This window comes from Scedosporium apiospermum (genome assembly GCF_000732125.1).
Source record: "Scedosporium apiospermum strain IHEM 14462 chromosome Unknown SEQ_SAPIO_0044, whole genome shotgun sequence".
Classification (NCBI taxonomy): Eukaryota; Fungi; Ascomycota; class Sordariomycetes; order Microascales; family Microascaceae; genus Scedosporium; species Scedosporium apiospermum.
In genome coordinates this window covers 759,912-775,858 of record NW_015971745.1, presented here as the reverse complement: position 1 = coordinate 775,858, position 15,947 = coordinate 759,912, and the positions used below count along the sequence as shown (strand labels likewise).

Here is a 15,947-nt window from a genome sequence, read left to right as displayed (position 1 = left end):
GTCGAATTTTCCACGCCGAAGGGACCAACAGTACAATATTTGACGTTCCTTGTTCATGGATGGATAGGTGACGTAAATCATCGGATACCAGGGCTTTGCTTCAATTGTTTCACCAGGGAATCGGCTCCGAACAACTACGAAGTACTATAAGAAAAAGCAATCCTCGTCTTCCCGTTGAATGAAACTGGATCATCAAAAGAGGAAGAAAAGTCCGAAAAGTCCCCGCTCGGAGTCTTGTCGAAATCCGCTATCAAGGTCCAGACCCGACTTTCGCGGACCCTGATGAGCAAACTCGGCACCTGGCCTCTCGGCAAGAATACTGATATTGTAACCCATAATCGATATACCGAAATATTCGAGCTACCCGAATCTATACCCAATACGACAGCGCCAGGACCTGGGTATGACAGCAAGACACATGTGCCCTTTATAGTGGAGGCTCCACTAAACTCAGTCGAAGTGCTTGAAGCGCTCTTCAAACCTGATCGGCCGTTTACGATCTACACAGCACGACACGTCCCCCGCCAACCGCCAAGTAATTGGGAGCAATACCCAGGGGATCCTATTCATAAATTCGTCACAAAGAACATGTGCGAGGAGTATCAGAGCCTCCAGGGACGTCTCGAAGAGGATGTTCGTGAGATCTCATACGTCTGCATTAACATGGACTCCATCTTCCCGGTGCAGCGGATGATGCTTGGTCAGTTTCGGGTTGAGCGGCTCTACTACATTTCCATTCCGTGGGCTACCGGAGTGGATGCTGACTCTCTTGAGACATCCCTTGTGCACCCTTGGGCTCTCTTCCTCCACGAAAAGGAGGCACCCGGGACAATCCATACATATGAGAACCAATTCAGGGAGCTTGTTAAACGGCTCGGTCTTGTTGGCTGTGATTTTCGGAGGAGTCTGTTGCGGCGCGGAACAACGCCTCTCCCGGAAACCTGTCTCGACTGGTTCTGTGGCAATCCGGGAAAGACTGCTGCGCTCCCTTATTTCGCCCCCGAAGATGGCCAAGAGAAAGAATCGGATATCATGAATGATTTCTGGAAGGAGGCAGACCAACACCGTATTCCAATGGTTGCTTTATTTAGGCCCGAGATACCGAGGGGACTGTTTCCCTGGCCGGTGAAGCCGGACCCCTCGGAGCCAGTCCCGGAGCTGACCGGGCTGGCTAAGCTTTTTGCAGATATACGTGCGGGCAAACGCCCTCCGCTAGACTTCGACCTTTTCATGGGACCGAGAAAGACGGCGATATCGTTTGCAAAGCCGTATTTTCCTTCGAACTAGCAGATTTCCCTGGGAAAGGGATTGGAAAGATCAATGTAAAGACCGAAAGGGGTGAAATGGGAGTGAACGAACCAAGGAACTAAGCAACTTCTGACGCGGGAAAGCCGACGCTTCCCAAGATAAACAGTAAATAACATCTCCATAGTAAACTATACATATTCGATGTACCTTTAAACCCCGGATGCACTTGCTTCCAGTTCTCACCCGCGCGCCTGCCTCGAGAGGCCCCATTGTCGGGTTGTGACTGCCTCCCTCTGCAAGCTTGTCAAGTTATCAAACTAGGCGGGGCAAGAGAGACGAGGGAATGTAGCATGTCCTCATAGTCTGATGCCCGTTCGAAAATCCGATCTTTCTCTTCTTTTCTTTTCCTTTCTTTTCTTTTCTTTTTCTTTCAATTCCTGCATGAGAGGTCAAACACAGCATCTGTGCTCAGTGACTCTGCTGGGAGGGGTTCTGCCGGGCAGAGGGTGAGCTGGGCGGATCCCATAGAGCCATGCCTTTCTGCATAGAAGTCTTTTTGCAAGCTTGCATAGCATCACGGTGGACTCTGGGGGGCGGTCACCATCGTTTGGCCTTAGATCAGGTGGGGGTTACGCGCTTCGCAACACCTCTCCGCGGACAGAGAGCTGCAAAGCTAGCTCAATGTCCTGCCTAGTTTAATATCCTTATAAACAACAATTGAATAAGCTCACCTCGAAGTATATCGTAAGGATTTCTTTCGCATCCTAATGGTCTCATTAGCTCCTTCTGTATCAGAGAAGATAAAAATAAAAATCCCTCGGGGGTTGCATCGTCGGTCCCTCGAGATCAGGGATCCACAAGGGCATGCTTCCGTGATGGCATGTTCAGGGACGGGACGCGATTCCCACCGTGTGCGCTGACCCGACGCGGACCCGAACTTTGGGACCTGCTTGCGACAGGCCAAAACCACGTACTGTGCTATCCACCGATAACACGTACTTGGATACTGTGTGGACCCGAGATTTTCTGCACGTCGACTGACTCTCATCGCCGTCCAGATCGCAAGACGAGAACCCCGAGCTCCCAAAAAAAAAAGTCTTCGCCGACACCGAATTCCGACCCGTTTCATCAAGGTCTCAACACGGGGGTTAAAGGAGAAGAGAGAGGGTAGAAGAGAGGATCGGAAGTCGCTGAGCATTATATACTTGGGCCCGCACCCGATTTCCTTTTCCTTTTGGCCGTACAGGTCAGGGCAGCTAACAAGATGTCGGCCTCGCGGAGAGTCTTGTCCAGCTTCCGGGTTCAGCTTCGGTTCCGGTACCCGCAGTTCGTATCGTGTAGCCGAAGATACTCAACAGGTATGGGCAATCTGATCTAGCACTCTGCCTCTTGGGAGGTGTTGATGTTTGAGGGTTATACCTTTTCATCCGAGACTCACGTTATCTTTTTTGCATCAGCTCCTTCTTCTTCATCAACACCGGCCTCAGTTGAGGTCAATGGCAAAACGGTCACTACGGACTCATGGTTCAATGTGCCAGCAAACGTCATTAACGCGGCGAGTCGCCGCCTGCATCTCCAAAAGGACCATCCCGTCTCGATAACGCGTCAGATTATCGAGGCTCAGTTCCCATCCCCCACCTACAGATACCACAATGACTTTCACCCCGTGGTCTCAACCCTGCAGAACTTTGACTCGCTTGGCTTCCCGGCCGATCATCCCGGGCGAAACAAGTCTGACACTTACTACCTGAACAAGGACACGCTGTTGAGGACACACACCAGCGCACATCAGGCCGACACCTTCAGGGCCAACCTCAGCGACGGCTTCCTCATCAGCGCCGACGTCTACAGGAGAGATGCCGTCGACCGCAGCCACTACCCCGTCTTCCATCAGATGGAGGGCGCGCGCGTGTGGGATAGGACCAAGGTTAAGGACGGGAACCTGGCGGCTGCTGTCTGGGAGGACGTCGAACGTCTTCCGAAGCATAACATCAAGGTCGATGACCCTAACCCCCTCGCGCATCCCGAACGAAATCCCCTCCAGGACAAGCACCACACTGCCGAGGAGGCCGAGGCCATCTCCACCCACTTGAAGAGGTCGCTTGAGCTCATGGTAGTGGACGTTTTCACCCGCGCCAAGGCCGCCGCCTCTAGGGAAAATCCGGATCACGTCGATGAGCCCCTCAGGATGCGCTGGGTCGAAGCCTACTTCCCCTTCACTAGCCCATCGTGGGAGCTGGAGGTGTATTACGAAGGAGACTGGCTCGAGGTTCTGGGCAGCGGCGTCGTGCAGCAGCAGATCTTCATCAACGCCGGCGTACCCTCCCAAGCAGGCTGGGCTTTCGGCATCGGCATCGACCGCATCGCAATGCTTCTTTTCAAGATTCCCGACATCCGCCTCTTCTGGTCGCGCGACGCCCGCTTCCTGAGCCAGTTCTCTGGCGTCTCCGATAACCTCGACACGCTACGACGCTTCGTACCCTTCTCCAAGTACCCCCCTTGCACCAAGGACATTTCCTTCTGGTTGCCCTCGACCACTTCGGCCGCTGGCGGGAACACGCGACCCAGCCCCCAAGATTTCCACGAGAACGATGTCATGGAGCTCGTGCGCAACGTGGCCGGCGATGTGGTGGAGGACGTCAGGCTCGTGGATGAGTTCACGCACCCCAAGACGGCGAGGCGCAGTCTCTGTTACCGCATCAACTACCGCAGCTTGGAGAGGACGCTGACCAATGTGGAGACGAACGAGCTGCATGGCGAAGTTACCAAGGAGCTGGTCAACAAGCTGGGTGTCGAGATTAGGTAGGAGCGCTCAGCCGAGGATGTACAAGTATATCATGGGGGCGGGAAGGTATCAATGCGTAGGTGACGCGTGTGAGGGTGTGTGGGGTGGTTAATTCAGCAGACCGAAGCCGATGGCGGACACAGCCTGCTGGGTGTACATGTATTTGCCTTTCAACTCTTGTATCTATCTCTTCTCCGCATTTGTACGAGCTAAGCCCCGTTGCATCAGCTTCTGAACCGGGGCTTTAGGATTCGGTGGCCGTTTAGATGTACACTATCTACATATTACTAGAGGAAGGGGCGGAGGCGGCGCGGGGGGTTGTACGATAATCGACTGAGCTAGGGGGAGCTTCGACAGCTACTTGAGCTTGGGTAGCTTAATAGAACAATGATGGATGTGCCTCGGTAGCCGGCCACTTCTCGGAACCGGAAGACCTCGTTTTTGCTGCACCATGTAAAATATTGCGCTGTATGCTGGGGATTCGAGTGTTCGTTGAGAGACGATGATAATGATTTGTGCTCGGTGGATTGTTGTGATTGGGGGCTTGGGCGCAGTCCGCCGGGCTGCCTCAAAGTGAAAACCGCCCTGCTCAATTGATTGAGGACTCCAGTGCTAGTGCACGTAGTGTGGTTCTGCAGGCCTAGCCTGGCCTGGCCCGGACCTTCTGAAACGCCCTCTCGTGACACGCGAAATGGCTTCGGAGGTTATGTCCATGTTCCAGTATCAAGGTTCAACCTTGAGCCTGGTCTACCGAAAGTTATTAGTGTGCTAGCACTCTCTCCAGGAGGCAGCATTGAGGCTGAGTCCGCGACTGATCCATTCATCATTCCTATGCTGGATCCTCGAATTATTGGGCATCAAACTTTCGATGTTGATGATAGCGGCTCAATGCCAGATGAGGCCTCGCATTTTAGTCTCATCTCATCTGACTCTTCCCTTTCCCAACCCCTGCTCAGGGCATAATGCTTTGATGGCTTAGATTATCGAGAAAGGGGAATGAAAGTTTGTAACTGGAGGAGCCTTTCCCTTCAATAACAGACAGGCTTTTCCGCCCCCTGGACCTAAGACACAATAGGCTTTTCTTGCATGCAAGAGACCCGTTTTGCAGGGTCTTGGCTGGGTCGGAAAGATGCAAAGTGAGAGCAAAGGGTCTCACAAAAGGATGTAGACCTCTTTGGTGAAGCGAGAAAACGTAACCATTCTAGATATTCTGCGCCTTCGCTGTGCCGCTTCCATTTACGTTTTCCCCTTCCTCTTTGTAGTTTATGCAGATTAGATGGCTTCGCCCAGAGTACCTCGCTCTGGTGCAGAAAGGAGGGATTGTCGTTGAATGGGGTAAACTGCAAACACAACACAAAATCTCAGATTGGGTGCTGGGCGAGTGCTGAGAGGCGCCACGCTCATGGGGAAGGCGCCTGTCACATTGCCTGACGTCAATGCCGTGATGAGAACCCGTGAGCAAGTTCGCGTGAGCTAGAAAGTAACAAAACATTCTCGTACATTCAAGTCACAAAGTATGCTCTTGCCCAGCTCACCCAGCTAACACGGCGATAGCAAAGCACTGATATGATTGTCTGATGACATCTGGCGTTCCAAAAAAATCTCCGAGACGTCTCAGTCTCATCTGGAGGGCGAAGCAGGACGGTGCCCACAATCTGATAATTTTTTGCCCTTTTCGGAAGTCCGGAAGCACCCACCCACTGGGCTTTCTTCACCTCTCATTCCGGCAAGTGAGTGGACTTACACATCAACTAATCTAGCAGACTGGGAATGCCACTCAGCATGGCTTTGAGAAAGGGCCTGCGAGGCTGAGCGCCTGTTCATTGTTTTGAGCTCTGCCTTACTGGAGCACTTAACTGGAGGCAGGAAAGGTGAAGCAGAAGCGCAAGCGGTGGATAATGCTGGATGGTTCTCACGGCATCTATTCTATGGGTGTCTTATGCGATGCTTCGTGATCACTGCTCAATGGGCGCTCACAGAAGAAAAAAAAATGAAAGGGGGGAAAAAAAACGGCATAGCCAACTTCTTCGTAGGTTTGCCACTAATCGAGGCTGTTTTCTTGATTATTGGGAACCAAACATTCTATCGTGGCAAACTTGTTAGTGACGTATTACCTCCATGACAAATGTCGGAATTCTAGGGCAAAGGAACAACTCGTGGTCTCTATCCATAGGTCTGGCAAACACGACGCCTGAGTTTTGGCGGAGCGAAATGTCGGCGCCGTCTCTGGAGGCCCATTGGCCTAGCGCCGAGAGATGCTCCATTTTCCCCTGCCTTGGTGCGAGACCGTCGGGTTGAATTTTTCTCTCGCTCCCTCCCTGTGCCAGTCGTTTTCGGTCGCCATTTGAACACTGCCTCTTTTGGGGCGTTCGATTTGCGGCAAGGCAGCTGGATCGGCGCCGTGGAATTCCAAAACCCACTCCGGACACTCCGTGACCCTGAATCCGTTTCAACTGCCTCTTCGGGACATTGGGGGACTCGCCCGGCTGAACTCGAGTTGGTTCTTCCCCGTCCTGCAGGCGGTCCACGGTCCACGGTCCACTTGGAGGAAAGGTATTGTGATAAACTTTGTGGTAATTTGATAGATGATGGAGTCTTTTGTTTTGTCGCCATTACACAGGCACAGACAGTCAACCTTGAATCGCAGCTGGCTGAGCTCGGGCGAAGAACGTGCGCCAAGTAATTAAAACAAAGAAATGAGAGACTCCGGGGACTTGATAACCCCGTATTATTCCTCTTACTGCCGTATAGCACCAAGCAAGACGATTGTCCCTGGCGCTTCGACGCATTTCTGTCCTAGCTTTCGCAAAATACTCAATGTGGTCAAATTGATTTGATTGCTCTTGCGCTGCGCCTTCCACAGCGGAACCGAACAACCCCACACTTTCTCTGCTCCCTCTCTCTTCCTTCCCAAACGAGAGTGCACGACGACGCCGAGACATGTGTTCATGAATTAGCCATTTGCACACTAGCGAAGAAAGTGTAGGATCGGAAGTAGCTCCTCTCTGGAGCGGAGTTTGGTACTTCGTACGGCGCGGGACTACGTGGACGAAGGTCACGGGCACCCGGATGAGCCACCGCAGCCAGCGACAGCTTCAGGTGTCTTCCAGAAGCAAAGAAGTACACTGCAGAGCGCCAGGATGTACCCGCCCTCCCCGTTAACGGCTAAAGTTGCGCCTGGCTACGCCAAGAGACAAAGGTACAGCTGTCGTTGTACTGCAGGTGTCCCCGCCGACATAGCCACTTTCATTGAAGCGTTGCGCCGGCACCAGCGGGTCCCAGATAACATTGGACACTTCAAAGTACCAACGTAGCTTTTTTGGCATAATGCGCCCCCAACCCATTTACCTGCGTGTTACTTTGCAACGTCTTTCCCTCGTCAGTGTAAATCATTTAGTTTAAATCAACCTTCCCATCCGCCACTCTCTCATCTTGATTTCCATTTCCTTCCACCACCACACACCAACTCCACCACTCTTAAACTTTTCAACGCCCCGAATTCAGCGTCGCGATCCCATCTACTCTTGCAGAACAACACGACTATCGACATCGAAACGAAATCAGCGGCACACTGCCCATCCACATCCAGTTCAGCACCATGGAGCCCACCGCCTCCTCCTCCCCCTCTCTACTATCGCGCCGGTCCTCCGGGTCCTCCTCACCCAAGTCCCTAACCCTCGACCTCTCCTCCCTCCCCCCGCTCACCCAACCCACACCCCCCTCCAACACGCTCATCTTCACCAACCTCCAAGACCTCGACATCTTCCGCCCCGACAACCTCCAAACCATCCGCGAGCTCATCGAGAAGACGTGCCCCATCCACACCTGGGCGCCCCTCCGCTCTTTCCGCCGCATCGTCGTCTCCTTCCTCGACGACCAATCCGCCATCCGCGTCCGTCAGGCCTGGGACGGCGAGTCTATCATGGGTCATCGTCTCCGCGTCTACTTCGGCCAGCACACGCCCGTGCAGGCTCGCGACGAGCACCTCACGCTCCCCGATGCCGGAAAGCTCTTCTTCATCTCACCGCCGCCTAGCCCGCCTCACGGCTGGGAGATGAAGCTCGAGGACGCCCCGAATAAGCTTGTGCATGCGGAGGATTTGGCTGAGGCGCTTGCGAAGCTGCATCATAGGGCAGGCCCGCTGCCTGATGCCGACTCGCCTGTCTCTCCTGCGGAGAGCGGTGCGGGATTCACGAGGAGTAGGAGCTCGACGCTTATTTACCACCCTGAGGAGCATGGGTCGAACTCTGGTTTGCCTGCGATTGCCGTGGAGGACTTGACGGATGAGCCTGAGTCGTACAGTCCCGTCGATAAGTCGCGGCCTAAGCTTGTTACGCATACGGCTAGGCCTCCTGTGGAGCTTATGCATGATGCCTAAACTATGGTTCTTGGAATGGGGCCTTGAGAAGGCTCTACGAGGAAAGATGAAAACACCTTCCTCATTTTCATTTTCATTTTCATTTTCATCTCCTATTTTGTCGTTTTCCTTGGGTCGGGTAAGGCGTTCTACGGACTTTCATTCTCCAGGAGATGGCATGCACTCGGCACAACACAACGTGGGAGTTTTCGAAAGCACGAAAAACGGTCGTCAAAACTACAGGAGTCTAGCATCTTTGGGAGGGGCGGTTCTCGTTTCGTTTGATATCTTTTTTACTCCCTTCGCTCTTTTCGGCCATAGGGTTCTCTGCATTCGTTCGTCATCCACCTGGTGTTTTAGAGGAAGCTGGCATTTGATACACTGTTGTTGCTTGGTTGTTTTCTCTTTTTCAAGGTTACCTGCGGTTTTTCTGTACCATAGAAGAATATTATCTTGCCTAATACATTCCATATTGGATGAACTCGTTGCCCGCAGAATATTTGCTGCCGGTGAAAGCGACTTCTCTGTAATTTCCGCCACGTAGACACTGCCTTCTCCTTCCACGAATCCGTCTCTAGGCATCGTCTCCCAGTCGTACGGTCCAGGCATGGCGTACGTTTCCATATTACGTAGCTTGGCAGAACGCCAAATCCGCTTGTGGCGAGCAATCCGAACAAGGCGAAGACCTGGAGGCCAATGGAGAGAAAAAAAGACCAGATCGGCGCCTGCGCGGCTGAGGCTCAGCCTGTGAGCACAGGCGTTGATAGCGCCAATGACAGCACGCCGGCGCTGGTGGGACCCACTAAAAAATTACGAAGGCAATTGGGGGCAAGGCAAAAACTTGACCAAGACATCATCTCCGGGGTACATGGAGAATTTCTCCAACATCCGCGCCTCAAACCGCGTCGTACCTCAATTTTTCCTCACTCTCCCTCGTATTGAGCGTATGAAGCACAGCCTACCTCAAAGGAGCATAGGGGCACGTGGCGCATTTGCTTAATTACCTTTACCGAGAAAAAAAGAAGCGACTGATTCGCATTCGGACCGCAAGACTACCCTGCCAAAGACGAGAGCATCCATCAGTGTCGAACAGCCTCGAATGAACCACGATGGCTTGCGCATGCCGTAACGCCCTTCGGACGGCGTTCCTCCGCCCCTTTGCGGCCCGAAACATCCTCATCCAAACACCGCTCCCCATCCGAACCATCTCCACCACAATCCCACGCCTCTCCGATACACCCAACGCCGACTCTCTCACACCCCCAGCTCCATCTCCTTCTTCTTCAACGTCAACCTCAGCTACCGCCTCCGCCCCCGGCACGCCGCCAACCTCCGCAACGCCTCCAAGCAAACCCAAACCCAAACGCAAAAAGAAAAAATTCCTCCCCCTCCCCCCAAACCCTCCGAAGCCCGACCACTCCCCCCGCGAACAATGGCGCACCCAAAAAGCCGCCCTCACCCAAAAATTCCCCCTAGGCTGGTCCCCCCCGAAACGCCTCTCCCCCGACTGCCTATCGGGAATGCGCGCCCTCCACGCCCAGTTCCCCGACGTATACGACACGCCCGCGCTGGCGAACCTGTTCGGCGTGTCGCCCGAGGCCGTGAGGAGGATCCTGAAGGGCAAGTGGACGCCGAGGACGGAGGAGGAGGAGGAAGGGAGGAGGCAGAGGTGGGTTAGGAGGGGGGTTAGGGTTTGGGAGCGGTATGCGGATTTGGGGTTGAAGGTTCCGAGTCGGTGGAGGAGGGAGGGTGTGAAGAGGAGGGGTGGAGGTGTTGGTGGGAAGGGGGATGAGGGTGCCGAGGGTGTGGAAGAGGTCCTGGGTGGTGTTGAGGGTGAGGCGGCGGCGGTGGGCGGTGGGGAGGGTAAACAGGTTGAGGAGGAGAGAAAGGTTTGGGACGCGGTTAAGGCCAGGAGGAGAATAGCGGGCAAGATTATGTGAAATGGTTGGAGGAGAACAACTTTGTAGGATATCATCTGGCGAGTATGTACAACAATCGCATTATAGACTATACATATAATCACCCTCTACTTGGATATTGAATAGAGCTAGTTGCCTGCTAGAACGTCAACTGGGCCTGGCCATGTTTCGCATCCTTTAGCTGCAAAGGAGCTCCAAGCTCTGGACAAAGCTGAGTCGAGTTGACCATAATCACTTGGACGGATTCTTATCACACGAAATGAAGGTAGGAACAAGCGCGTAGTGGCGCATATATTTCACACTCTATCACACCTCAAAAGGAAGAAACTCAAGCGCACAGGCGCTTCCATGGTATCACTATCGCAGAGCTGCGAAATAAAAGCAAGAAAACACAACCCTCCGTCTCTCAGGCGAGGGAGACACTTCAAACCAGATCCCAACCCGGGGGAAAAGTAAACGCAAGGAACCAAACCAAACCGTAGCCTATAACCTTAACCCCGAAACCGAAAACGCCATAACCCCAGACCCTAAACGAGGAGGTGGACAGACAAATCGAAATGTAAAAAGAGCGAAGGCTGAGGAGCGGTAAAGAACATTTCATATGGAAGAGACGACTGGTTACCCTTCCATATCCTCTGCCAGGGGAAATGGTATTACAAAGAACCCAAAAAAAAGGAAAGAAAGAAAGAAAATAGAAGGAAAAATTCGTAATAATACATGGTATAAAGGTAGACGTGAACTGTTAGCGACTATAGTTCGTCTGGCGGCAAGTCTTGACGATCTTTGATGGAGGAAGCGGATTGCGGCTGGTCTGTCTGGAAGCAATCTGAGTATCCAGGAGTTTCTGCATTGCCTGGTGAAGGGGACCTTCTTAGGTTCCCTCCGACGAGAAAATCCAACCGAATTCACGTCGGCGTCTATATCGTAGCAGAGCTGGTTTCGCCACCGGACGTCTTGGGCCTCTCACGGTCCGGACTCGACACGAGGATCCGGTCCCCGTCTTGGTCTTTATTATCGATGTGTGATGAAAAGCTGATTCTCAACTTTTCATCGAGGAGCGTTGCAAGCCTCTCTGAGTACTGGTCGAGGAGGCCACTCAGAACCGTCTCGTCCAGGGTCTTACTCCTGACTGCCCGGTCACCCAACGCCGTCGCCGTCAGCCGCAGCTCCTGGTCAAGCTCCGTCAGGACATCCTGGCTAATGGGTTCCGACGACGACAGCTTCTTGCGGTATGCCCTCAGGGTCCGACAAGTTTGCTCTGTCGCCATGCTAAGGGTGCCGAAACCCCGGAGATTCGGCGTGCTCTTTTTTCTCGTGAAAGTGAGAGCCGGAAGTGAGGGTCGCCTAGTCACTCGCGTCTTGGGACTCGGCGGAGGGGAAGACCCCGACCGAGACGAGGATGTCCTCCTCGAAGGGGTGCCTTCGGCAATCGTACTCCCTGGGCTCGTCTGCATAGCTGCAGTAGGGGTTCTCACCGGACCGCAGCTGAGGAACTGTCGAGAAGATCTCCTCTGAAGACCCCGCGGAGGCGAACGCCGCCCACCAGCGGTAGGGGACTGTCTCTGGAACTCGGCGAGCTCCGCCCTCGACAGAACCCTTCGTAGTGGCGGACGGGTCGAGACTCCATCCTTTGCCGGCGACGGATCCCTGCTCGAGGAATCGGGAGACGAGTCTTGGAGGTCGAGTGACCAGATCATGATGGTAGAGTCGCACCCTACACTCACGACCTTACGGCTGCCATCCTCGTCCTCGATGAGGGTTATGCCTTTAATAGCCTCGGTGTGACCCCACTCACGGTCCAAAAAGGCCCCGGTCTGCCCGTCGTATACACGCACCGACTTGTCCGTGTTAGAAATACCAAGGAGGAAGTCCTTGTTGGGGCATTTGCCCAGGATAAGAGAGTCAAGAACGGCAGACTCGATACCGCTCTCATCGATGCACTTGAAAGACTTAATCAGTCGGCCAGTCATGACATCATACTGGCAGATCGATCGATCTAGTAGTGAGACGAATACAGACTCATCAGTAGGACCCATCGTCATACATGTGGGTGATGCCTTTAGAGTAATAACTCGTGAGGGGATTGCTGCTATGGCATCGGGTTGGCCCTCCTTCGAGACGATGTCGTGGACCTGCAGTGTCCGGTCGAGCGAGCAAGTAAAGATTTTTTCTTCGGTGATGAGGACCTTGACGACTTTGGCCGCAAACTCCAGAGTCTGAAAGTGCTCAATCTCGCCACTGGCTGTGGGTCGGTGAAAGAGCTGAGTGGTGCGATCCCTGCCGCAGGAAGCCATGATGAAACGATCCCCATTCTCAAATATGGTAACATCCTGGCAGTCGCATGAGTGCGCCTTAGTATCGAGAACCGACATCTTCGTCTCATAGTCAATGCCTCTCAAAACACCAAGTCTATCCGCATAAACTATGAGGTTTCCAGACTTGGTAGATTCCACAACAGTTACTTGATTTTCGAGATCTAGCTCGGACGCGACACTGTTCTTCTCGATGGGCAAGTTCATAATAGACTTTGCCCTTCCGTCCAGGTCCCAATGAATCAGTTTGCCCGAGGCAGACCACGTCATGAATGCGGCATCCGCGGGATTGGGCTTTGAGAGGAGTTGGACACCGACAATGGGTTCTCCCTGGCCGGGAATCGGAATGCTTGCAGGAGCCTCCGTGGCTGTTCCAGGAAGATACGACGGACCCCAGACATTGATCGAGTGCTTAGTGTCGATGGTGACGAGGTTGTCGTCCTTTAGAAAGCCGAGCGCAACCAGGCCTGGCGATGTCTCCGTCTTGCTTATCAGGCAATCGGACCGGAAGTCGACAATTGAAGTCACGTTGAGCGTTGAAAACTGACCGGCCTTGCCTCCTACATAGGCTGTGAGGTCTCGGAGGGTGATCGAACTGATGGGGAAATCAAGACGGAGAGCTTTTTGAAGCTTCATTTGCTTGCCGTCGTCTTCTAGGACACACACATCGCCGGCCTCAGTGCACAGGATGGCCCGTCCATCATCGACAACGGCAGCACAGGTAAACGTGGAATCGATCAGGGAACCCAGCAAGACGTTGCGGCCGGGAAGAGCTTTCTGCTGGCTCTGAGGCGTAGAACTGGGGTCAGAGCCGAATTTTGGTTTCACCGGAGATACGGATGACTCCTCGACCTTCCACGCCTTTACGTGCCGAACGCCGAAAGTGATGAGATGGTGTCCCATCCACACCATTCCTTTACAGAACGAAGTACACCTGTTCTGCTGCGAGAGTTTCGCTGCACCGGTTCGAGGGTCGATCCTCCAGATGTAGAGGAAGCCATCATTAGCGGCGCCGAGCGATGCAAGGAATCGCGTATCGTGAGACCAGGCGACCGTCTGGACGCCGAAGGTATGTTCACTGATGGACACTAGAGGCAGATCGGAGGAGTTGTCTTGCAGGCTGTAGATGAGAACACGAGGACAGTAACCGGTCTCGCCCACGGCGAGGAACTTGGCATCCCTGCTCAGGGCCAAGCATGTCGCTGCCTTAATGCGCTCACGGCTCGTCCATGTCTTAGAGGTGGGTGATTCAGACCAGTGATCGGACACTCCGTACGGCGAGTCCCGAAGCCCAGGAGCTACCCGGTTCCGGCTGTCGTTTGCCTTGGGTGTCGATGTAGAGTTGGAGGTGACATTCTCTCTCGGAGAGGTCGCAAAAATGGGCACGGCAGATGGGCGTGCACGGTAAAATCGCTGAGAGTACTGGTCGCCATCAACCTTCACGACGACGACTGCGCCGCCCGCAATGTAGGCGAAAGAAGACTGGACGCAGTCGAAGCCGGTAGGCGACGCGCAGGTGGTTCCGACAACCCGTTTCAGGGAAAGGCGAGGTTCGATAGGGGTGTGGCGGCTGCGTAGGGGGGAGCGGGAGGATCGGTGGACGTAAGGTGAGTTGGAAGGGGTTAATCTGAGCCGATTCACGGGTGTCGAGGCCATTGCGCCATTGGCCGGTGGACAAACGAATATTTCACGATCGGGACCTTACTCGTTCCTTGGATTGGAGGGTAAAAGTAGGTGTAGTTTTCGGAAGCGTTCGATTCTGCAAGGAGTGGAGTGGCCGAAGGAAATCTGTAGGTGCGGCAATAGAAGAAAACGAATCGGAGAAGAATAGCGGGGAAGATCAACGTTTGTACTCGATGAAGGAACGCTTTTTGTTGCTCGCCGTCTCGACGGGGATAAATGATTATATGGAGCGAGTCTACTAAATCGGAGATCGAAGGAGTGAATGAAGTAGGAAGATTTCAGAATAATAATAAAAGGTCGTCGTGGGCTGCTTGTTTTCTCTCCGTTGGATTCAGTATAAACGAGTGACTGACGGAGGTGGGATGAAGTCCATCAAGACGGAGCAGATGCACGACCCTTGGAAAAGAGGCAATTGAGAAGATTAGATGTTGAAGAAGAGAAAGTCGAGATCGAAGAGAACAGCCTTGTACTCGGTCCAATTGAGAGAAGGAGGAGAAGGGGGAATAGTCTGAAGTTGGTAGGGCTCGAGCGACGTTGAAGGGAAGGAACATTGAACATTGAAGACAGGGCCCTTGATCCTGGGAGCTTGTGCGAGGAAGGAAGCAGTGGGCTCCAGCCCAAGATGTCATTGAAGTACTTCGTATGAGTATCTTCCCACTAAATTGACTTTGTGGTGTCGAAATGAAGACTTGGGTACAGATACAGCCGGTTGCTGGGTTGTCGTGCAGAAAGACATTTTCCTCAAAGTACCGGTACTTGGACGTCGTGCTGAAGTGGTGTGGTGATATTACAGAACCCCGGTCTTCAATGGTACCTGACACCGTCAGCTTGCCACTCGATGATGGTAACCCGGGAGTACCTGGAGTACTGAGGTACAGCTGCGAACCGGGGATTTTGTTTTGACGCACCCACCATTGGACAGGACCTGGTTCCCGGGGGGCAACCGGCTGAGTCCAAAGTTAAGATGGGGTCAGAGGCGGTAGGTAGTCAGGGTGATTGGTCAAACTAGCCCGCATAAAGACGCGGGCGACAATGACATTTGCTATGAGGTGAGGTTGGTCTTGGAGAATATCAGAGTGGCCTTGAACAGACTTTTTGCTCTCAAAAGTCTCATCATCTAAACTTCCTCTTCATCCATCACCCTCAAGTAGTACTACATCCGTGGACTTGTACCCCGTTATGTTAGTGCCGCTCCCTTTCAGGGTACGCTCGAGCCATGTGATGGATCAATGATTGTGCTTGCAAACTGCCAGGGTCCCGAGGCCACAGACAGGGAACTGGAAATTGTGAGTATGTGTACGAGGTATTGTACATGCACGCTGGGTGCACAATAGAGCTCTTCGTACTGCTGATTCTTATTTCGTAAGTAGTTGTACTGTTTCCAGGTCGCCCGGCGCTGTTCTCAGGGGCTTCACCCATCGTGGGGGGAAATGTGGAAGTTGCAGGCTTGCCCATTGGAGAGCTGAAATTAAAAGGCAGTCGCGATGGTGATAGACAGACGAGGTTCAAGTCCTTTAGTCACTTCGTACGGAGATATGGAAATCAAGACCGATACTTCATATTTCGTAATTCGTACGAAGGTACAATTAACTGTACTTGCAAAATCAATGCTATTATTGAATCTGCACGTCTGCTACTGATGC

General features: G+C 53.2%; 1 protein-coding gene and 4 pseudogenes across 1 annotated transcript; 4 read left to right on the top strand and 1 right to left on the bottom strand.

The window, feature by feature from the left end:
- Nucleotides 1-282: 282 nt before the first annotated feature.
- Nucleotides 283-1,287, top strand: SAPIO_CDS1062 (annotated as a pseudogene; the record flags this gene model as incomplete).
- A 1,225-nt stretch (nt 1,288-2,512) lies between these two features.
- On the top strand, nt 2,513-4,054 carry SAPIO_CDS1061 (Phenylalanine--tRNA ligase, mitochondrial; the record flags this gene model as incomplete). Its single annotated transcript, XM_016784173.1, has 2 exons — nt 2,513-2,606; nt 2,706-4,054. 2 exons carry the CDS (start codon nt 2,513-2,515, stop codon nt 4,052-4,054), a joined length of 1,443 nt encoding a protein of 480 aa, XP_016645981.1.
- A 3,577-nt stretch (nt 4,055-7,631) lies between these two features.
- SAPIO_CDS1060 lies at nt 7,632-8,411 on the top strand (annotated as a pseudogene; the record flags this gene model as incomplete).
- A 1,088-nt stretch (nt 8,412-9,499) lies between these two features.
- Nucleotides 9,500-10,330, top strand: SAPIO_CDS1059 (annotated as a pseudogene; the record flags this gene model as incomplete).
- An 896-nt stretch (nt 10,331-11,226) lies between these two features.
- SAPIO_CDS1058 lies at nt 11,227-14,277 on the bottom strand (annotated as a pseudogene; the record flags this gene model as incomplete).
- Nucleotides 14,278-15,947: the final 1,670 nt, after the last annotated feature.